Source organism: Carassius auratus, chromosome 15 (genome assembly GCF_003368295.1).
Source record: "Carassius auratus strain Wakin chromosome 15, ASM336829v1, whole genome shotgun sequence".
NCBI classification, from domain to species: domain Eukaryota; kingdom Metazoa; phylum Chordata; class Actinopteri; order Cypriniformes; family Cyprinidae; genus Carassius; species Carassius auratus.
Genome location: NC_039257.1, coordinates 14615005 through 14639342, shown reverse-complemented (window position 1 = coordinate 14639342; position 24338 = coordinate 14615005). Strand labels below are relative to the sequence as shown.

Here is a 24338-nt window from a genome sequence, read left to right as displayed (position 1 = left end):
GCAGCACATCGAGCCTCAAGTATCACCTAAACGCAAAACATATAGCAGCTAGCGTGGACTTTACACTTTATGTTGAACTATGTATTATTTTGTTGGTGCAACAATTTATGTTAAACTCTTTATTGTTTTGGCCAAGGTTATTGAGAGTTGGACTTAGTATGTTATGGCCTCTGAAGCAATAGAGAGATGTTTTCTAATAGTCAGGGTTTCCAATGTTCTGAATGTAATTGACAGTATTGTGTTTTACTTATAAAAAATAAAAAAAATGCTTTACAGAAGGTTCCAGCACCTATAAGCTTCCTGAATTTCTGAAATGTACTATTTCTAAATTGTTTCTAAATATGCTATTGCTACACTTAATGGCAAAAATTGCACTGGTCTGCTAGACTTGGTTGAACAAAAATAAACAATATTTTGTTGCTTAAGCTTATGTATTCAGTCATTATTCAATGGTATACTATAAATCCATGTGAAAAAAAATTACTTCTCACTGTTCTCAGGTCAAATATTTATCTGCGATTAAAATGCGATTAATTTCGATTAATTATATATGTGTGTGTGTGTGTGTGTGTATTAGGGGTGTAACGATACGCGTATTCGTATTGAACCGTTCGGTACGACGCTTTCGGTTCGGTACGCGGTACGCATTATGTATACCGAACGGTTCGTTGGAGTAATTAATTATATTTGAAAAAAAAAAAAAAGAGAGAGAAAGAAATATAATGATATGCGTTCAACAAGGTAGCCCAATAACCCAAACAACGTAACAGGCAACGCCCCTGACACTCCCGAAGAAGAAAAAAACACCATCTTATATGTTTATGTTAGGCTACTCAGCAGGCGCTCGCTCACTCAGTACACGCTGAAGGCTCGTTGCAAAATAGCCAATGCGTTTAACAGACTAGAAATGAGAAGATCCTCCAATAACCAACAGGTCTGGTGTTTGGGTGCACTTTGGATTCCCTTTAAGCTATAATGGTGATGGCAAGAGAGTGGTGGATAAATAAACAACGGTATGTCGCATCTGCAACATGACAGGGTACACCAGCGGGATTACAAAAAAAAAAAAAAAAAAACCAGCGGGAATATCTGGGATATATGCATCAGTACTATCTGGGAAAAGACGAAAAAAAGGAGAAACATGCACGCAGCAAACTATCCCTGCAGCATTTAGACACTATAGCTTACAGGGAATCCAACCCAAACACCAGACCTGTTGGTTATTTTAGGATCTTATATTTCTGGTCTGTTAAATGCATTAGACATTTTGCAACGAGCCTTCAGCGCGTGCTGAGTGAGCGAGCGCCTTAGGGGCCGTTCACATATCGTGCCTAAAAACGCATGGAAAACGCTAAGCGCGTCTTTCTCCTCCTTTCCAAAGCGCTCGGGCAGAAGCGCTCATGAGGCGTCTGTCTTTGCTAAGCAACAATGACGTGCTCTCTCCATGAGACGCGGAAATTTCAGCGAAGGATAAATGGATTTGCAGCTCTAAAAATCGCTTGCAGTAGCTCTGCTACTGAATTTATTTCAAAATTGCAATCCATATACAACTATGATCAGCTGTTCCTTCATCTTGGCTGAGCTCTCAACGTTGTTACGGGAAAGGATGAAGCTGATTGGTTGGTTCTTGTCACATGACCCGCGGTGCGCTTGCGGCATTCTGAAAAGTTGAGATGTTTTTACATTTTGCTGTATCTAAAACGTATCGAACCGAACCGTGACATCAGTGTATCGTATCGAACCGAACCGTGAATTTTGTGAACCGTTACACCCCTAGTGTGTATATATATATATATATATATATATATATATATATATATATAAAGAGAGAGAGAATTCAGTCGTTTAAATACATTTAAAATAAAATAAAACAATAAAACAAAGAATGAGAGAAAGAGAAAAGAATGGAAAGACTACTCAATATTTTTTAAACCTAATAACAATGGCAAAAGCACATAGCAAAACACTTAAATGAAAATAAAATTTTAAATATACATAAAAACAAGAGCCAAGTCTTAAATAATAAATACTATTAATACGGAGAATAACCGCTTATTCTGTTCAGTTTGTGTTCAGCGGATGTTCTCCAAAATGGTGCTACAGTGATGTATTGAGACACAGAGATGAATTGTTGAATAAAGTTATTATTTTAGTTTTCTTTGCATACAAAAAGTATTCTCGTCACTTCATAATGTTACAGTTGAACCACCGATGGCAGATGGACTATTCTGATAATGTCTTTCATACTTTTCTGGACTTTGACAGTGTAATTTACTTGGCAGTCTATGAGACAGTTACAAGCCTCCCGGTTTTCATTCAAATTATCTTAAATTGTGTTCCGAAGACAAACAAAGGTTTTACAGATTTGGAACAACATGGTGGTAAGTGATTAATAACAAAATTTTCATTTTGGGGTGGAATTTTTAATTGTTCATTGTTGATCCTGCTGTATAATTAAAACCTTCCCGAAGCACTCAAACTGTTTTGTCGCTAATCCATGTGGGGCCACAACACAAACCACAAACACCTAATTTGCTACAAATTATAATTATGTGCAAAAGAGCAGCAAAGTAATACATGCATGCATTATTCATCAGGCACCACACAGTCAAACTGGCACAAATACACACCATGCACACAATGAGCAAAAAGCAATGAGATGGACAGCGGCACGACAGACTCAAGAGACACAGCGACAGGTAATCACACCCCCGCTTGGAAGCACATCAGTCTCTGCATGGTTTCAGGCGCTAATCCATTCCTGCACAAACCCCACTCCTCAGATGAACCATCTGATAGGAGGCTTGCAGAGGAGTAAACCCTCTTTTGTTTGAACAAATGAAATTTAGTGGATGTGGGTGGGGATCAATAAGCGGCAAATACGCTTTTATGTTATTGAGTAAGTGCTAATGCATTATGGGGGAACGAGGATGAAAAATCTAAGGGGAGAGTGAGGAGGGATTTGGGTGGCAGTGTTTATCTACTGACATTGCCGTGTGCTTCAGACGCCACTCTGCCATCTGTTGACTTTCAGAGAAAATGCAGTTGTGGACATGCATTGGATACAATACGCTCATTCAGCAACAATCATGGAGATGAATCCATATATGAGTACTGATAACCTTATATTTTAAGTGTATATGTACATGAATTGGTCTTTAAACTTTGATTAATGCTAATGGATTCTGAGTACTGTACAATTATTATTATAAATGAGATATGTGCATATTAGTGAAAGAAACCCATTTGTCTGTTAATATCCAAGAATTAAATACTGCAACGACACTTACCCTGCACAGACAAGTCAAAGGTGGCGAGTTCGTTCTTGATCATCTCTTCACTGGATTTCACTTTGGCCTGCGTGCTGGCTTTCAAGAAGTCCGACTTGCCAAATTTGGGCTTGTCACCTTGGAAGGCTCCAAACTCATCTGTCAATTCACCCTGGTTGCCCTCCGCTTCTGTGGTTCCAGGAGGGGAGTCGGATTTCTCAGAAACTGTGCTGGCAAAGTCTCCAAAGTCATCGTTGTCGTCTTGACCGGCCTGCTCAATGCAGCCAAAGTCGGCGAAGGCATCAAACCGGCTTTCGGTGGTGGAGCCACCATCTTCAATTGGGAAGGTGGTCACCTTGGCAACTGTGGTGTGGGTGATGTTCTCTGAGCTCCCGAAATACGTCTCTTTCCTCTGGACGACAGCTGAAGATGGCAGTCCTCCCTGGTGCTTCTTACCTTGACCAGACGAGAGATCTTCCTTGTCGGACCAGTCGTAGCTGCCAAGACTGCTGACGGCGGATGTACCAAAGGGGTCAAATTTTAAATCATCAGACTCTGTAATGACAACATGGAAAATCCCATTCAATTTAATACATTTTTTGTTGTAGTACAGGATATTCTGGGTTCAATGAAAGTTTAGCTCTACTGAGAGCATCAGTTGTTAAAGTAGCATTTTAAGTAAAACATTTTTTTTTAAAGTCTATGAGGCAAGGAATTCTAGAGGGATTATATTAAAAGGGTCATATGATGTTGCTAAAAAGAGCATTTATTTTGAGTGTTTGGTGTAATGCAAATGCAATGTTTATGCGGCTTAAGGTAAAAAAAAAAAAAAAAAACATTATTTTCCACATAACTGTACATTATTGTTTCTCCTCTATGGCCCTTCCTTTCTGAAACGCATAGATTTTTACAAAGGTCGGAAAAGCGAGGTGTGCTCTGATTGGCCAGCTATCCAGTGCGTTTTGATTGGCCAAATACCTCAAGCACGTGATGAAAATGTTACGCTTTTTAACATACTGTGATGCCGTGTATCCCAGCGCAACGATACAAAACCAATAAAACCCATTACAAACTAAGCATTTGTTCCAGTGGGGACATAATTACTGATAATAATGACCTATACTGTTTTTATGCATTGCGGTGTATATATATATATGTGTGTGTGTATTAGAGGCTGACATTTTCGGAACCAAATGTAATACCATAAAAGTGGGCATGCTGTGATCTGTATTGTATTTCTTTTTTTACTGTGACAGACTCTGGAAAAAAAAAAAAATACAACACGGGAGTGGGAGGGAACGGGAGTCATTCTTCCGGGATTGAAACGGGAAAGGATTTTTCCCCAGTTTTTTTGTTGGAGTGGGTGGGACAGGAGAGATTTGAAAATCCACTCCTGTGTCAGCCTCTAGTGTGTGTGTGTGTATCAGTACATATATATATATATATATATATATATATATATATATATATATATTTGAAGAAAAAAAAACATCTCTGACATAATGGAAAATGGAAATAAGCTACAGATAGTGGAGAGACTTTGGATATTGTATTGAACAACAGGCTAAAAGGTTGAGAACCGCTGATCTAAAAGCCCTTTTTGGTATCCTTGCAGGTATCATGAAACTTACCATGTTTACAAGCTTTACATGATCAGCAGCCAGAAAACTGGATTAAAACCGCATCGAGAATTACTGACGTTGTATAACTAGTTTCAGGCTTAAGTACGTGAGTTTTGTAAAGTATGTAGTTTTGCCTCATATTTTTCAACTGTAAGTGCATTGCAGAACACAATAGACAGACAGACAGATAGTACAGGTACATCTCAATAAATTAGAATGTTGTGGAAAAGTTCATTTATTTCAGTAATGCAACTAAAATTCTGAAGCTCGTGTATTAAATAAATTTAAAGCACACAGACTGAAGTAGTTTGAGTATTTGTTTCTTTTAATTGTGATGATTTTGGCTCACATTTAACAAAAACCCACAATTCTCAACAAATCTCAACAAATTAGAATACTTCTTAAGATCAATTAAAAAAACTTTTTTAGTGAGCCGTTGGCATTCTGGAATGTATGTTAATTAACTGTACATGTACTTGGTAGGGGCTCCTTTTGCTTTAATTACTGCCTCAATTCGGCTTGGCATGGAGGTGATCAGTTTGTGGCACTGCTGAGGTGGAATGGAAGCCCAAGTTTCTTTGACAGCGGCCTTCAGCTCATCTTCATTGTTTGGTCTCTTGTTTCTAATTTTCCTATTTACAATACTCCATAGATTCTCTGTGGGGTTCAGGTCTGGTGAGTTTGCCGGCCAGTCAAGCACACCAACACCATGGTCATTTAAGCAACTTTAGGTGCTTTTGGCAGTGTGGGTAGGTGACAAATCCTGCGTCGGAAATGAAATCAGCATCTTAAAAAAGCTGGTCAGCAGAAGGAAGCATGAAGTGCTTTAAAATTTCTTGGTAAACGGGTGCAGTGACTTTGGTTTTGAAAAAACACAATGGACCAACACCAACAGATGACATTGCACCCCACATCATCATGGACTGTGGAAAATTAATATTGGACTTCAAACAACTTGGGCAATGAGCTTCTCCACCCTTCCTCCAGACTCTAGGACCTTGGTTTCTAAATGAAATACAAAACTTGCTCTCATCTGAAAATAGGACTTTGGACTACTGGGCAACAGTCCAGTTCTTCTTCTCCTTAGCCCAGGTAAGATGCCTCTGATGTTGTCTGTGGTTCAGGAGTGGCTTAACCAGGGGAATATGACAACTGTAGCCAAATTCCTTGACACGTCTGTATGCCTTGACTCCAGCCTCAGTCCATTCCTTGTGAAGTTCACTCAAATTCTTGAATTGATATTTGACAATGCTCATAAGGCTGCGGTTTTCTTGGTTGGTTGTGCATCTTTTTCTTCCAAATTTTTTCTTTCCACTCAACTTTCTGTTAACATGCTTAGATAAAGCACTCTGTGAACAGCTTCTTTGTGGCTTGTGGCTTCACCTCATTGTGAAGGGTGTCAATGGTTGTCTTCTGGACAGCTGTCAGATCAGCAGTCTTCCCCATGATCTTGTTGCCTAGTGAACCAAACTGAAAGACCATTTTGAATGCTTCACAAAACCTTTGCAGGTGTTTTGAGTTGAGTAGCCGATTGGCATGTCATCACATTCTAATTTGTTGAGATTGAATTGAGTATGTGAATTGGTGGGTTTTTGTTAAATGTGAGCCAAAATCATCACAATTAAAAGAACCAAAGACTTCCACTACTTCACAATTGGAGTTGAATTACTGAAATAGATTAACTTTTCCACTACATTCTAATTTATTGAGATGCACCTGTATGTGTACATTTACAAATGGGTGAAAACCCGTAGACATGACTGAGGACTTTTTTTTTATTAATCTATTACTGATGGTACAGATCAGGATGACTTTGTGTCACTATGTGTCTCAAGTGCTTCTTGTTCATAATTAATTGTTCCTGATATCTTCATACAGTGAAGCCCTGGTTTATTACCTAGACACTTCTGGCACAAAGCCACTCTAATGATCCCTAAGTCCTTATCTTCAAGCGGAAGTCATTCTGAAGCTGGGAGGAAACACTCAATGTCTATTGATTAGACTGGATGAGTGACATCTGCATGTGTGGACTGATGACCGTTTTTCAGATTTGTTACTAGAAGTATATCCTCATTTTGAAGGTCAAAATGACTATGTCATTCTGCAGCTTTCATTTCTCTAAAATGGATCAGTGTTTGACTGAAAATCACAACTGGGCTGTGACTCACCAAGAGATACAATTTTCTGCCTTTCAGTGTAGAAAGTGTTGACGTGCAATCATTCACACTCTCGCACAATCAACCACAGTGACAGACTGATAAAAAAAACTGCAATGATGCATTGTGCTGTGCTCTTTAAAGCTACTGCATGAACTTACTTAAAATATATATGGCCTCATTTAGAGGCCATAATGTTTATAATAAAAATAAGTATGATTAATTCACATATGCATTGAAATACCTACTTCCCTCACAGTTAAGTGGGGCACGACTGTTCACACAATCTATCAACTTGTGAAATTGACAAGGAACCAGTGCAGTGTGATAATTCTGATGACTAAATCTGCTTTGGACAGCAAGACTGAAGGATGGAGAGAGAAATCAAGACGGCACGCATGTCTGCTGTACCATTATTCATATTTATTACGACAACATTGGCAAAGAGAGAAAGAGAGAGAGAGAGGACACAAAATTCCATGAAAGATCTCATTACAATAGTCTTGCCAAACTAACAATTAAAAAGAGTTGCTTTTTTTTTTTTTTTTTTTGCATTTTAAGAATACAAGAGCATGCAAAGTCAGAAAAAGCAGATGTCAGAAGAAAACAAAAACAGGACAGAAAATCCCAAATCCAGATGCAGAACCCAGCATTGAGAAGGCACATTCACAGATTAAGATTAGATTAGTTCTCATTGGTCAAAGACACACTGTAGTCAGACTATAAAAGGAAAAAGCAACCAGAAATAAGGAAAAGTGATACAGAACATTTAAGCAAAGACCAAGGTGATCCTAATATTGGTTTTATGCGGCTTATTAAAACCCTTTGAGAACCTGGAGAGACTTGTTCTGAGATTTTGAATAATGTATTTGCAAGCCGACCTATAGCTCATCAAAACTTCAAACTAGGGCTGCACAATTAATCCAAAAAACGATTATGAATAAACATCAATTAAAGTGTTTATTTGGTGTTAATATCACTGAACATTGTGACCAATCACAGATGGCATTAAACTGCGAACAAATGATGCACTAAATCCAAGTTAATTAATCAAGTATTATTCCATTTATTAAATTAATTTTAAAAATGTTATAATTATAATTGTATTATTTTAAAATAAATAAATTTAATACATTTAAGTAAACAGTTCATATGGCATGCAGTCTCCCCACAGAAAATTATTCTTATTATATTCTATCAATCAAAATTGATAACTGCGATCTCAATATTAAGGAAAATGATCGACAGTTATTTTTGTTATAATAGTGCAGCCTAATTCAATCCAATTCCAAATCAACCAGGGTTTGCATCAGGCTATTAGGTACTCAAAGGGTTAAAAGAAAACAGAGAAATCTATCCTAGAGCATTTATTGGTTTGAGTGACAGGTAAAGAATGACAAAAAGAGATAGTACCCTTTTTCTCTCGCCATCCTGTACATCTCAGTTGGAGCTATTTTTGACCCACACAAGTCAAAAGGTTACCAATTTCATATCATGGCAAGCAGTATCCGCTTCATAAATACAAATAATATGCTTTCTGGCATTAACACAATCAGCAGTACTAATCAAGTCTATCTATATTCAAAATAAATAAGAGTTTATTTTCCTGTAATAAAAATACACTATTAAATTTGCATGTATACATTTCCATTCTTGATAAAAACAACCTATTTTGTAAATATGCCAGAAACATGGACTAATCCTACTAATTGCGTACTGCGTGTAAATACTTGTCAATTTCACAAATTGAAGGCTGGCACATACTGGCGAACAGAAAAGCAAAGTTAGAAAGAGTTCAAATGTTAGTGTGGTCTACGAGAGCAGATGAACCGCAAAAAACCTGAAACAATGTCACCTTCTCGTGGAAGGACCACTAGAAGTGGCTCTGGCCTGGAAAAAAGATACTCAAGGGTGGTTAGCTACACATCCAGGGGCATAGTGCAAGTGTTGAGAAACCCAACACACTCAACCTGCTACAATATTTACGCTTGGGCTCTAGAGGCGTCCAATAACCGAACTAGAGGAATTTGTATAAGATGTAACCAGAACAGTGTTTGACAAGGTTTAGGTAATGTTAGTATTCACTGAAGCTACTATGGAAAGAAGACAAAAGGATTCCAATAGACCTCAATCGAAATGGATACCATGTTTAGTATGACGTAAATGAATATGAGACTGTGAGGGAAGGAATTACAGCTCATTCGTGTTGTAATCTTATATCTGGTTGCTGAACTTTCAGAGAATGAGAGTGAAAACTGGAGAAAACTATTGGGTTTTAAAACACGGGTCGTAAAATTTAGAAGGGATGCACCAACATTACAATTCTAGTTGATATGATGATTGACGTGCAGACACAAAAGTGTCAAAAATGATTAATAGCCAATAATAAAATGTGACTTTTTTTAATGAAAAATAAAATGTTATTTTAGATTTAAGTTCTCAATTTGTTCCAAACATAAATGAGTTTATTTCTTCTGTTGAGCCCAAAAGATGATATTTAGAAAAACGTTGATAACCAAACAGTTGACGGTAGCCATAGTATGAAAAAAAAACATGGCGTGGAAGTCCAAGGCTAACATCAAATATTTGTTTACAAATGTTTCAAATTTTCACTTTTAGGTGAACTATTCCTTTAAGTAAGCAGTATGTAACAACAAATGTAATTTAAATTAGTCAATTAAATATCCAATGATTCCTGACAGATAAGTACACAAAAACGATAATACGATAACTGACATACTGTCGTCTCTATTAGAGAACACAACATATTGATTAAACTACTTCCATCCCTCACAGCCTTGTTTCATTCACATGTCAGAATTAGCATCAATATTAGCAGCTTTAACTATTAAATCTGCAGCCATTTCAGTGGTTTTCACATGATGGTACAACAGCCTAGATTGAAAAGTCAAAGCTTTGACAAATGACAAATGCGTTAAGTCCATCTTGTCATACCAAGTTGGAAATTTAAGAAAATGGTTTTTACTAGTCAAAATGCGTAATTACTAGTGGGAAACTTGCGGCAATTCTTGACAATACGTGATGGTATCAACTGGTCTAGTTGTTGGCTCTGGTGAGACCACACAAGTTTATGGGAACTCTTCCTACTGTGCTTCCTCAATGCCAACCAGTCTACGCACACGAGGGCTGATACGATGGCTGACGATGACTATGTGAAATACTGTGACTGTGTTCTCACCCTGATACATGATGAAGATGAATGATAAAGTGAACACAAGCACACACACACTTGCATGATGCTTTTCATGCAGAACCGACAACATGAGAAGCAGAGAACGAGTGTAAATTAAGGGTGACTGAAATTTGGAAAAGACTTAGAAACAGACCCATCAAGAGCTCCTGGGTTACTGAGTCCTCCAAGTAGAAGATCTCAATAACTTGGCCCCCCAATGTGCTCTCAGATTTCTCGGCGTAAACTGGAATTTGATGCTTGTTTTATGCAGCTCAAATACAGGGCAGCTGATTCATGCGTGTGTGTGATATGACTTGGGTCATGTAAGCACTGAGGCACGGCATTGAGGATTCTCCATGCACATGCAATACGGCTAACCATCACATGAACGGATGAACGGTTACATGCAAAACAAATGGGACCAGAACGATATTAACTACAACACCTGTTGGCTACATGAAGAAAGGTCGTTTCATGACTTGATATTAAGGTGGAATTGTAGATCAAATAAAGGACAGAAATGTCTGGATCATTTATCATGCTTAGACAAATCTAGTCACCTGCACTAAGAAAAACAGCCAAGACTTCTGCATCATTAGCATATTAATCTGGCTGTTTATATATCCCATCTGTAATTCTGATGAGCGCAAAATGGCTCAGTCAAAAATCTGACAGATGTGTCGCGTTGGCAGAATTTAAATGAACAATGCCATCTTAAGCAAAAATATTTAAGCTTTCTCATAATCATCTAATCACGACATTATCAAGTCAAATGTGATCATTATAAAGTTTGGCTTTGGTACATCGGAGTGGTTCAACCTTAATTTTATGAAGTTACCAGAATACGTTTGTGTGCAAAGAAAACTAAAATAATGGCTTTATTCAACGATGCAATGTGGTACTCTCTCACGCATGTCCAATGACTGACACAGAAGTGAGGGGGGGGGGGCAGATTTTCTATTTTGCTTGTTGTCTGAGCATTACAACCAAACTAATTTCACTATTATAAAGACAAAGCCTTTCAAGGTAACAAAATATAAAAAAAGAATGGCAATAGGATGGTTATTTACGCCAAAGTGGACGAAAATAAAGATTTGTTGAATAAAACTTTTTTCAGGTTCAGTAGGTGTATTTAGCAGAAGCATTCAAGAAATTGAATGAACAAATATAAAAAACAAAACACTATATAGATTGATTCCTATTAAAGCAAATGTATAAAAAAGTGATTTTGTGTTTTATTAACATAAAAGGAATAATTCACCCAAAAAATATAAATATAATAGACTCAATTAAAAGTTGAAAAAAAAGCACGCAAATTAAACATTTAACAGGCAAGGCTTTAAAGCACATGCAAATAATGTACTTTTGTGATTGTGAATAAGTGCAGTGTCCCGTGAGAGTAACTCTACTGGTGTCTTAACACAGAAGTGAATGCATGTGGCGTTGTACAGTATCTTGAGAAAGAGGCGCCAGAACTGTAACTGATGGAATGTGCGCTGTAGCACAATACTATCATATCTCTTCAAAAGCAGATTGGGAGACATTTTTATTGTTCACGATCAAAAATCGTCATATCGCACACCCCTACACAGACGAGAACAAATAGTTGAATCAAGTCATTATTTTTGTCTGTTTTTTTGCACACAGAGTATTCTTTTTAGCTTCAGAAAAATTAAGGCTGAACCACTGATGTCACATTAGTTTCATGTCATGTCATTAGTTTCTGGTAGTTTCTTAATAAAATATCTTAATTTGTGTTTCAAGGTGGAACAAAGGTCTTACGGGTTTTGGAACGACATGAGGGTGAGTAATTAATTACAGAATTTTTATTTGTGTGTGAATTATCGTTTTAAATGTTTGTTTTTTTTGTAGGAATTTGGGAAGTGTACATAATGTCAATAAAGTTGACAGCTGTGTCCAAATCATTTTTGCTATTTTTTTTTCTACTTCAATGTAAATAATGAACAAGAGAAGCCAAATTTCAAACTAAAACTAATTTCTTCTCTTCCACATTATCATTCCAGCTATTCTCAATCTCTTGGCACTAGGCTGACATTACTACGGCAAGTGATCTAGATATTATAGTGGCAACTGAACAAATGGATCTGATTTTATCAGTTGCAAAATGTCAGTGTGGACAGTCAGTTCTAAAAATCGGAGAAATTAATCAGGTTCCGTGCGAACAGCTTTTGTGCGAACAGCTTTTGTGCATTCCACCATTAATACGTGCCGCTTTGGTTTGTGTTTCAGATACATTGACCTAAAAATTAAAACAGGGTAACCAATGAGAGATGACGTCAATGACAACACAAACAGATAGACGACTGGAGAGAAAACCAAGTCACAAGCTATTATAATTAAATACTGTATATAAATGTGCTTTCGTAACTGCCTGATCACCTGATAACACTAGAGGTTAATAATACCAGTTATTGTGCTGTTAGCGATAATACTAATCTCATGAGATTCAAATTCACAAGCACAAGTATTGACTGGTAAAAAATAATAATACATAAGATAGATAAATAAATAAATAAATTTAAACAACAATAAATACTGTAGGTTTACAACTGTGCATGATTCAACTGGAAATGTATATAACTTGAATGGGAATGAATGCATGATATGATGTGTAGCAAGTTTTTGATATGTAACTTTAACTCCGCCACACTGAACACACATACTGTGTTCCAACTAGGCGTCTGATAGAGCGGTTGTTCAGCCTTTGAGAGGCCTGAGTGTTCGGAGCACGTGTGAAAGAGAGAAAGTGGTGACAGACAGAGTCGGCCAGACTTCACCAGAGCAAGCGTACTAATTCCTCACCTGCAGCAGGGGGTTGATGGGATGACAAACCGGGGAGATCTAGAGAGCTATCAGACATCACATGCTTCAGGTCTCCACCCATGTCCGACAACTTCATGTCTAGCTGTACTGAGAGCGCATCCTCCGAGTCCTCCTTCCCCACGCTGCTGCCCCCAATGGACGGGAGGTCCAGGGATTTCACGGAGGCAGAGTCCTCTTTGGCCTGCTTGAAAGCAGCCACTTTGTCCACCAGGCTCTTGTCGGACGCGCCCAGCGCCGTACAGAATTTGGAGGACTGGAAATCTGCAAAGTCGTCATTGTCGCTCTTGAGTGACGAGAACGAGCCCCCACCGCTTTCTTTGTTATCGTCATAGGCCAGGCCACCTTCTAGTGAAAGCTGCTTGAAGACGTCGTACTTATCAGTGCCGATTTGCTGCCTCTGCTGGGACGTCTCCGTCTGGGCCTCTCCACCCCCGTCTCCAGAGCTGGTCTCGTTTCTTTGATCTCTCGAGCTCCCGAACGCCATGAAGTCAGCAAAGTCGTCCTGAACTGCCATCCCAGTTCCTCTCCCTACTGTAGAGGTGGTGGGAGCTACTTCGGAGGACGCCGAGGAGCCAAAAAGAGCAAAATCGCCAAAATCATCACCCCCTATGCTAGGAGGTTTTGTAACTGAGGGCAATACCAGGGATGGCGGCGCTGAAGGGAACAGGTTGAGTTTGGAGTCACCAGTGGTAGTGGGAGCAGGAGGAGCCATTGTAGTGAAGAGGTCCAGGTCTGCCATGTTGAGAGGATTTCTAGGTTGAGCCAGAGAGGTTGGCTGCGAATGGGACAGAGACTGAGAAGAAGAGAAAGGAGGAGGAAAAGTTGGCTGGAACTTGGCCTGGTCTGGTGGGTCTAGTGGAGAGACGGTGTCGGCTGTTTTAAAGTCTGTGAAGCCATCGTCGGCACTGACAGACTTGAAATCAGCAAATCCCTCCCCTGTGGAGAAACAAAAAGAAAACAATTGAAGGGCAAGGCGAACTGCATTTCACACCAAAACAACAAAGAACAGAGAGCTGGCACGGCACAAAGCAGAGTTTGCCAACAAGTTGCCCAGAGCTCAAATTTCATGGGCCTAAAAAGAGAAAAACGGATTAGCAGTGCTTAACGCGTCAGCGTTTGACTGCTGAATTGAAATTAAAAGGTGATACAATGGAACAGAATACTTTTAGTGTGAAGATATAAATCAACCTGGCACAGAATACAACACAGTTTCTGCACACAATAACACAATCCAGTTTATCCACAAACAATCAATTCTGATTTCACTTGTAGTGAAGTGAAAAGTTGAATTTCCTTTTGTCATGTATATTGCGGTATGTAAATGTTTCAGTGCAGTGTAGGACTGCTTAAAATCACTGACAACTGATGCATGAAAAACTATTTACTGAAAAAATAAATGAGGGATGTGCTTGATGTTAAAAAACATTATTGAGTGCAATGAGCCAAGAAAATAAATGTGTCAATTACACGACAATATGCAATCGCGGATTCAGTTTTTTTTCGCAGCAGATTGCACTTAAATGCAAAAATACACACTAAATTGTTAAAATTTGCATCTTGGAAAGTGTTCACGTAAACAGTCAGTAATATTCTGTCTTAAATCAAACACAAATTACTGTGAAATAAATATTAAATTGATTATTAAACATTGCATTACAAATGTTTATGCAATATTACATTTCAAATTCAATTTTGCATTGACTAAATTGTATTATATCATAAATACCAGCAATATATCAACCATTAACCACTGTGCCCTCTTAATAAAGGCCAATAAAAAAAACACTAGAAGTGAATGACACACAGATGACAAACTTTTTCTATTTCAGCTGCAGCCTATATAAGGAATCAAAGGTAGAGAAAACAGAACAGAACAGAACTAGAGGAATTCTGGAGAAGAGATCACTGCAACCATTGACTTACTGGCCCTCTCAGAGCTGTCCTCACTGGACTCTGCTCTAGTGAGACAGGGACACGCACACATGCCTACATCAGTGTACGAAGCCCTTCAATAAACTTAACACACTATAGCCTGGTGCAATTGTATTAAATTAATCTTGTAAAAAGCTGATCTGGGTTGTGTACTTGATGTGTTCATGCTGTGTCAGACATGTATCTTCTTACCAACTGTTTTTCTGTCTGAAGGCTGCTCAAGCTCTCGGAAAACACTGTATTTGTCGCCTGAATCTGGAACAAAACAGTAAACAATGCCTGAGTGTAGAGGCAGTAAAGTGTGCTTTTTAACTAGACCATAATAATGGTAGGAGCTGAAGGAATGTGATAAATAGCAGGATAATTTTATGCTAAACACATCTGTGGGCCACACAATCTTATCGCAAAAGCATTTAGACAAGAGAATCATTCTTTAAAGTTAAACCGATATGAAAGCAGTCTTCTGAGAGATCTGCCTTCCTCAATGGGCTAATGAGGTGTATAGAGCCAAATGGGTATGTGTGCGTGTGTTTTACCTGAGACCGGAGGTGTGGGCTCTGCAGGCTGCTCCACTGACAACTGTTTAAACACTGCGTATTTATCAGAGGAGGAGGAGGATGAAGACCCTGACACTGGAGTTAGCATGGCAGGAACACTGCATGAAGCAGACAAAACATACAGCAGTTAGCCCAAACAGATCAAAGTGCTTTACAAGCTACAAAGAGTTAACAAGCCAAAACATTATATTTAGTTTTGAGATACTTTTTTTTGTTCTTTGATACTCCTAAATGTAGACTAAACACACAAAGCCTGAGGCACAATACTAATTTGCATACCATCCCTGCAATACAGTGCAAGATTAGTATTTAGTGCGTCCCATTTTAAAACTAAACTAACTTAAACTAAAATGAAAATAGAAATCCAAAGTTGGACAAATATATTGTATCCCATTGTTTTTTTAGAATTTCAGTTGTTTAAGGTTGGTAAGAAATGGGAAAAGCATCAGTTTCTTTAAAAGAAAACAATCTTCCTGGTCACATTGGCAAAATACATACTTTCAGTGTGTGGTTCTAATCTGCAACTTGAAATTTAGCTCAAGTTTTTTCTAAACAAATGTTTCTTTCTTCCCCTTCTCTCCGTCTTGGATCACTTCCCTCATAACAGCAATATTCCAAGCATAGAAGAAAACCTCTGCTCTCACCCTCACTACCTGTATTATTCTCAACACTTCTCATTTTCACTGATTTAATTAGCGAGCAATCTGACACATTCAAGCACCAAAATATTCTTCTAAAACAAAGGATCCTTTGTGCTCGGTGAAGCTGATCGACCGGTAAAGGCCGTGACACTCAGCGAATATACTTTCCAACCTCTCACTCCCTGCTTTCCATAATTGCCTTTCGTCATTTTTCCCTGGGAGCATAAAATCAAGCAGATGTGAATAGAAATAAAATGGAATGAGCTTATCAGCTGTCCATTGAAATGGGTTCATTAGAAAAGATGGCAGGGGTTTAATTGTTGCGCTGGGCAAGTTATTACAAGCCATTACAAAATGGAGAACGATTCCATGCTCCAGATGAGCAAACCGAGTCTAGAGGAATTAACGAAGCATAAAAACAATATCAGAAACTACTAATGAGAGATGACAGGATGCTGCTTTACGATGCATTTCTCGAAGCAGTTTGCATTACATAAAAAAATATGCTTTTGCAGGCGTGCAATATGCCATGACGCATAGACGAAAAGCTGCACTCGTACCTGCTTTGGGATGATGATGTCATGCTGGGAAATGCTCCTCCAGTTTCTCCTTGGAAATCTGTGAATGAGTCATCTCCAGCGCCAGCTTTAGGGGCTTCCTGGAAGTCCTGAAAATCGTCATCATCAGCCTTCGTAGCCTAACGCAAGCCAACAAAACAATTAATCAGCTGAGCAATAAAAGTGCAGTTATTATCTATAATAAAGTGTCTGATGTTTACCTGGACAGGAGGGAAGTTGGTGATGAAGCTGGCCGGTGGTTGTGCGGGCGGGTTTGGGGTTATGCCCATGACAGGCGGTGCAGCAACCGGCATGGCCATGGACACGGGCGGCTGGGTCATGATGGGCTGCTGGTGCTGAGGCAGGACAGCAGGAATAGCCATAGCCATGGCAGGTAGATTGGGCACAGGCGGAGAGGGGAACTGACTCAAGATGTCCAAACTCATGACTGTAAGACCACTCTAGAGAATACAACCACAATATGCAACTTAGACAGAGTGGTTTATTTACGGGTAAGTCATTTAAAAGATTAGTTCAGCCAAAAATGAACATTCCGTCATTGATTAATCAACCTTATGTTGTTCCAAACCTGTAGGACCTTTGTTCATCTTCAGAACAAAAATTAAGATATTTTTGATGAAATCTGAGAGTTTTCTGGCCCTGCACAGACAGCAACACAACTGACACTTTCAAGGTCAAGAAAAGTAGTAAGGACATTGTTAAAATAGTCCATGAGAAAGCTTTCGGATTAAATAAAAAATATTTTCATTTGAGTTCTGAAGATGAACGAAGGATTTACATCTTTGGAACAACATTAATAGAGAGAAATTAATAACAGAATTTTCCACTTTGGGTCAACTATCCCCCAGTCTCATTGCATTGTCTTCAGTTGTGTGGGCGTATTCAAGCCGCGGGCTTCAGTGAATCATTAGAATCTGAATAGTGTTCAGCGCGGGGGTGTATTCACATTAGAAGATAATGAAGGGAGATGTGAAAAAAACGGACATCGCGTTGTTTTCATATGGATTACTTGACCACAGAATATTTTTTTTTGGCAGCATTTGTTTAGTTTAAAAGTAGACATGTCAGGCTTTCTGTAGATGCATCTCTCATGTCTCTTCGTTGAGTATTCACTGAGTTCATTTTAATGACCCGTTTGTAAATGAAGATCAACGCAGACAAAGGCTGCAGACAGCACACCTTGTTTGTTATCTTTATTTTATAAATGCACAAAGTTTTGTTGTTATTATGTCTGTATACAAAAAAGTAGACCCTTTACAGATTCGATTGATGTATTTCTCTTATCTGTACGATCAAAACTGAAAGTGTAATTTAAGTTATTATCGGGATTATCAGGAGAAAATGCCTCATAACGCATATAAGCGTTAATCGAATCAAGAGGATTAATGACAAAACTTTCAATTTGAGGTGGAGTATCCCTTTAACCAAAGTCTCGTGGAATTGGAAAGACATGAGGTAGGGGTAAATGATGACTAATTTAAATTTTTTGGATGAACTATTCATTAAGTAGATGGATCTAAAATAAATTTTAACTAAAAGCTATTAGATACAAGCCAAGATCTTTAACCAGTTAACCAGGACTCATCAACTCAAGTACTGGAAGGCCAGTGGCCAGGATAAATTTGCATTGATACATAACTCTGCAGGATAATAGCCCTCCAGGACTGGAGTTGAACAACATACCATCCCTTGTTAACCAAATATCTTTAAAGAGAAGCTATAGAAGCGAAGCGTTAAAGCAGAATGATAACATCGACCATAACAAGTAGCACAGATCTTTGAAAGCTGACTGATAAACGCTGATTACTGACAGTCATTAAGATGAGGCACTGCTATAAACATAAGACACTCAATTAAAACTGACATTCTCCCTACACATAACAATGATTTAGTGTACTATTAGACAATAGCGCTTCAACACGCCTTGTGCAGGAACATTGAATTTACGACACGTCTTTCATCAAGGAAACTAAATTAAAAAGCAGGCCTGTCAAACAATAGACCTTCTTCTCCATCCAGATGTCTTTATCCCCTTCCACCAAGAGGCTGTCTGATTTGTTTGCCTAAAATATTCATTAAAGTCAACTTCCATTTTCAATGCCATTTCTGCCATTCTCCAGAGCTTTTCCTTTCTTTATAGCTCTACAAAACTGAAGCACTGGAAGAGTGGCTCCTCATTGAGCTTTTCAATTTGCATAACAAATGTGTTATTACTGAAAGGGTCCCATGAGTTGCTGGAAAAGCTCCAGTTTCTACTCACAGGACTGTAATTGCCAAGAGCAGCAAGGGAATATGATAGGATCCCTACACCTCTGGTCTAAAGATGCACCTAACTTCCTATCACTGCAAACCTACATACTCTTTAAAAGTTAATATGTACAATTTTTGAAATTGCAAAATCTACCTGGGCGACTCCAATCAAAGCCAGAACGGTGTACAGCTCTTCCTTGGTCAGCTTGCCAGGTGTGGTGCGGTTGGCCAAGGCCCAAATCTGTCCGAGAGCTTCCCGTGGCAGACCCGATGATATCAGAATTGGGTAGAGTTTGGCTGTGTCAATACCTGTTGGTGTCATGGTGTATTCAAGGACCTTCATGAACAATTCTGTGAAGAGCAACCATTGCAATCATTAGATACCGTGAAAAACAGAACTATGAAATGATGAAAATCCAGTGACGTCAAGAGCATATACCTGGGATGAGCGAGTCATTGTACAACCAGGCTGGCACCATGGGTTGCATGTCTTGTTGAGGGTAGACACCCACACCTGTTGGTGATGGACATAGAAACAGTGAGATGTTTGTGGACTCTTATGCTAAGAGTGCTTGATCAAGCATATATCCCATGTGCCTACTGCACAGTCAGACGTCCCCCACACCTGCTGACAGCAAAGCCCCGTACAGATGTACTACTGACACCATGCACAGACACACTAAAGACTCCCACGGCTTCTGCCGTAAGCTCAGCTGTCTTGAGCCGAGAGCTTGTGGGCTTATAGTATAAACAGACTGACAACATACGGAGAAGAGAGTTTTGCTTTGTATTGGCATTGACACTCATCTCATTACATGTACTGCCAATGTGTACATTGAAATCAGTGCTAAAACTGTGAGTCCTGTGGAGAAATAAATTAGGCAAATGATTAAAATGGGGCTACGGTGATTAAACCTCCAAGTAAGCATCAACAGCAGAGAATCATGCAATTGATCCTTCCTTTAGTGACACCAATGAGCTCAGTAGACAGACTATACCAGGGGTGTCGAATCTTGATACTGGAGGGCCACCTTCTTACCAAGTTTGCCTCAAGTCTAATTAAACACACTTGAACAGGATAATCAAAGTCTTCAGGATTACCAGAAATTTCTAGGAAAGTGTGTTGGAAGCCAAATCCTAAAGAACGGTGGCACTCCATTGACTGGACACCCCTAGACTTAAAAAAAAAAAAAAAAACAGAACCATCATTTCAGAGACATTGGAAAATGTGCGAGAATGCAAGAATTGATAGAGCACCACATGTAAACAAATCAAAACTAGTAAATACATGTTATATCCCAAACATGCACATATTTTAGAAATTCAGATAATTTCAGATGTTCAGGACAGAAAATAAGAGTTTCTAAGAGAGTAGGCAGGAGATCTGAATTAGGCATTTCTTTATACAGCAGAGATTTTCATTACGTTATCTTCATCTTAGTCTATTTTTCCATTCAACTTTGAAAATTGTTCATGCTCAAGAGCACATCGTCTTCAAGGCCCATGCATTTTCTTCCATGAATGCCTTGGATGAAGCTTTAGCAAAGACAGCTGAAGTAAGAGGACAGATTTGGTTACTTGGATATACATTGAGAAGTGTTAGATATAATCAGGTCAAGATTAAGATTTTTCAAACAAGAACCAGGTAAGAAATCAGCCCTTCTTAAGCAAGCGTATCTCATGATTAGCAAATAGAGGCAGGGCAGGAAGTCTCGAGCTGCGTGTTGTGTTAATTTGAAGAAGCTCGAAAAAGAGACGTGACTGAAATCACAGATGTTTTCTTCTCACCGCTGGTGCTAGTGGGCTGGACAGGTGGGTTATCTGCTGCAGGGGGAGCCTGAGTTGCAGGTAGAGGCTCAGGTGCCGTCTCTAAGATGAAGGCTGAATTGAAGTCATCTTGAGTTTGGGCCCAGTTTCGGGCTCTGGTGCTGCTGTGAAACTGAGCTGTGACATGAACTCTGGGACTCAGTTCAGACAGAGCCTGGTGAGGCTTAAAACTAACATGGGCCTTCTTATCAGCTGTCAAATCACAAGATGTGAACATCATCTCCTCCAGAGATGGGCCTGAATCAGTTAGGGACAGAGTTCATATTGAATTGTAGTAGTTTATATTTTAACTATGAGTTCCAAACATGACTATGTGAATGTACAAGACCAAAACCAATTGCATTTAATGCATCAAAGTTGCGATGCAGACGCAAAAGCTTTTCCAAGAAGTAGGCAACATTATTCTGCCTTTAAAATAAGACATTACTACATGCTTCCCTTTGCACAGAATATAATACAGAATCCAAGAATAAAGGATGACAACACTTATGAAAAAAACAATCAAAATCGAGGACAAAGTCAAGAAAATTCGGAATATATAAATACTTAAATGTCATTTAATAAAGTATAAATATTAAATTCAAATAAAAACTAATTAAAAATACATTTGTAATTTATTATACATTTAACTTTTTAGAGCATAAGATTAACAAGATGCTCTTCTGGAATAAATAGTAAGTTGAGTCTTTTATGGAACGTTTCGTATTCAGTCAGTCAAGCATTATATTATGTTTTTAATATTATATTTAATGATAGAATTTAAGTGATTAGAACTAAAACTTGATAACCATTTATGAATTCATATTTGTCATTTTAACTGAACTTAAGACTGGTGGTGATGATTTTATTTTATTTGTTATTTTTGGTCATTGAGGGTTTTTGTAAAAAAAAAAAAAAAAGAATAGATCATATTAATTATTATTATTAAAAGATAATACTACTACTAATTCTACAACCATACTAACAATATACAATGCACTATGGATTGATGAGCTGCTGGGTTCATGAATATTAATCACAAAGCGACGGCGAGTCATGCGCATTCACAAAGAGTTTACAGTTCGGCAAATACAGGTGTACTGTGCTTCCACTGAGTTGAACTGAAAAGTACAGATCACTAGAGTAGACATAATTTAGTCGCATATGTGAGTGATTTACTTGCAATGTAGCAATATTATAACAATAAATTAACTATTACAATTCTATTCTATTTACTGACCTCTTGGTGGAACAGGATTTTTTAGGAATGAGATAATTGGCTGATAAATGTTGTACGAGTAGTTTAAAGCCTTGCATTTTATTCTAGTGACAGTATGTTAAAAGTATGAAATATGAGTCACAGTCAGTGGTAGATGTCCCTCAGAAAGCGTCATCTCTAAGTTCTAGTTCAATTTTTTTTTTTTCCTGTGGTAACAGACACCACGGCATAAATTCTGTCTAAATGTTTTTAACTTGAACCGGTAACACTATCGATCAAACGTTTCCATGCAGGCTTCACTCTGAGCTCCTTATCAGTACGCTGTCACAATCGCCATAGTGTGCATGTGCTGTCATGCTGATAGAACTCCAGCTTAAATCCTAAGAGCATATGGGATGCAATCTGCAACCTGACAAATCCATAGAGAGGTGGAGGGTGATGGTTGAGTCAGATTCACTGTGCAAATCTCACAGATGGTGACCATCATATCTGAATCACAAACCTCAACAGACTTTTGACTCTACGTCAAAGACTCTACACAGCAAGATAGCGGTTATGGGCAAAACGGTTTAACAGATCTGAAGAAAGGTATCCTTTACCATTCACATTCAAGTCAATGGGAGTTGCTTGGCTAGCTTTGGTTCTCTTACATGAGCTTCAAATGTAACTCATTGTTCAAAATTACAACTAGTTTGTGAACCGAATCTACCAGTTTAGTGAAACAATTTTTGCACACTAAGTTGTGTAGTTATGGCATCTAAACATTGACTATGGGTACTAACAAGTGATGGCATGACAAAGTGAGAAACCGTGAGGGGGCGTTACCTTGGAATGCAGATTGGGAGCTGGAGATGACAGAAGAGTGTTGGATGGCAGGTGAGACAGGGAGAGATGAAGGGACAGAGTGAGGGAGAGAGGAGGAAGTGGGGTGCTGGCCAGGCCCCGTGTCTAATGGCTGGCTAGTGTGAGGGGAGGATGGAAAGAGGGATGAAGAGGGGAACGAGGAGGAGGCATCGACGGGGCCCTGCACAAAGTCACTAAACTCATCGTCTTCTTCAGGGAAAGCAGGAGGAAGGGTATGAGAGGTGACAGAGGAATGAGATGGCGATGAGTCTGCAAAAACCAAACAAGAGAGTGAGACAGACAAAACACACATTATGAGATATGACCTCACAGACAGACTGAAACAATGAGAAACAGCTTTACAAGAACAACGGGAGGGTACTGAATTTGATTAGGTGTGGGGCTGCTATTTTACATAAAGAAACAAAAGCAACCTTTAAATGAAAATGTCAATGGAAATGTACTTGTTTATACATTTTTCAGTTACTTCTATAAATTCAAGTCAACATGAAAACAAAATTGACCTTTTTTACCATTTACTTGCCACTCTTTTCTGTTCATAACATGAATGATTGACTAAGAAATGCTTGTCCTTTCTTTTCTGCTAACATCACTATTTAAGCATTATTTGAGCAAAGTCTCGTTCTCATTCATGACTGCAGTCAGCTTTGGAACATCCATACCTTACCATCCATACATTTTTTTTTTTTTATATTTTGTTTTGCTAAAAAATGAGGCATTATGGATGTAAAACAAGATTAGGGATGCACGATAATATCGGCACAACATCGGTATCGGCCGATAAAAGCTTAAAATGACCATCATCGGTATCGGCCGATATGAATATTTCTGCCGATGAGCCAAACCGATATTCTCCAAGTGAAATAATTGACCTGTTTTTCAGATGTGAATGTCTGTCTACATTTGTAAAATAATAAATTTATGGTAGAATCAGTACAGAAGAGATACATGAATTTCTCTTCAGTAAAATTAAAGTTTAAATTTATCAGTATATATTTGTATATATATCGATATCGGTATCGGCATCGGCCAAAATTATTTAGAAAATATCGGCATATCGAATATCGGCCAAAATCCAATATCGTGCATCCCTAAACAAGATGTGTACGTTTAAACCAAATCGGAGGTTAAGTGGCTTTGGTGAGTGAATAAAGTTACTTGCCATTTGGCAGGTATAAACCAACCGCAACATTACATGGTTTAAGTCCAATTTTAAGAATGACAATCTGACCTCCGACTGATAAAACATGCGATTCAAATCTAAAACCTTTTTTTTTTAACATGGTACATTTCAAAAGGTACCGTTAGAGGTTTGTATTAGACATAGAATACTTTCTCCCATCTACACTACCATATAGAAGTTTGGGGTCAGTACTATTTTTCGTGTGAATATATTAAAAGCCACAT

The 24338-nt window shown here is 38.4% G+C and overlaps 1 protein-coding gene across 8 annotated transcripts in view; it reads right to left on the bottom strand.

Moving 5' to 3' along the window:
• synrg (synergin, gamma) overlaps positions 1-24338 on the bottom strand; it is a 47846-nt gene that overhangs the window by 15161 nt on the left and 8347 nt on the right. For 4 of the 8 annotated variants that reach the window (XM_026282635.1, XM_026282636.1, XM_026282638.1 and 1 more), the window contains exons 7-16: positions 22893-23180; positions 20831-21106; positions 19482-19556; positions 19197-19393; positions 16993-17232; positions 16775-16911; positions 15553-15671; positions 15209-15271; positions 13064-14020; positions 3291-3824 (exon numbers count right to left, since the gene is read on the bottom strand). In XM_026282635.1, coding sequence (XP_026138420.1) covers positions 3291-3824; positions 13064-14020; positions 15209-15271; positions 15553-15671; positions 16775-16911; positions 16993-17232; positions 19197-19393; positions 19482-19556; positions 20831-21106; positions 22893-23180 — 2886 coding nt within the window. The remainder of the gene's footprint in view (positions 1-3290; positions 3825-13063; positions 14021-15208; positions 15272-15552; positions 15672-16774; positions 16912-16992; positions 17233-19196; positions 19394-19481; positions 19557-20830; positions 21107-22892; positions 23181-24338) is intronic. The other 4 variants (XM_026282642.1, XM_026282643.1, XM_026282640.1 and 1 more) reach the window with 3 other exon arrangements.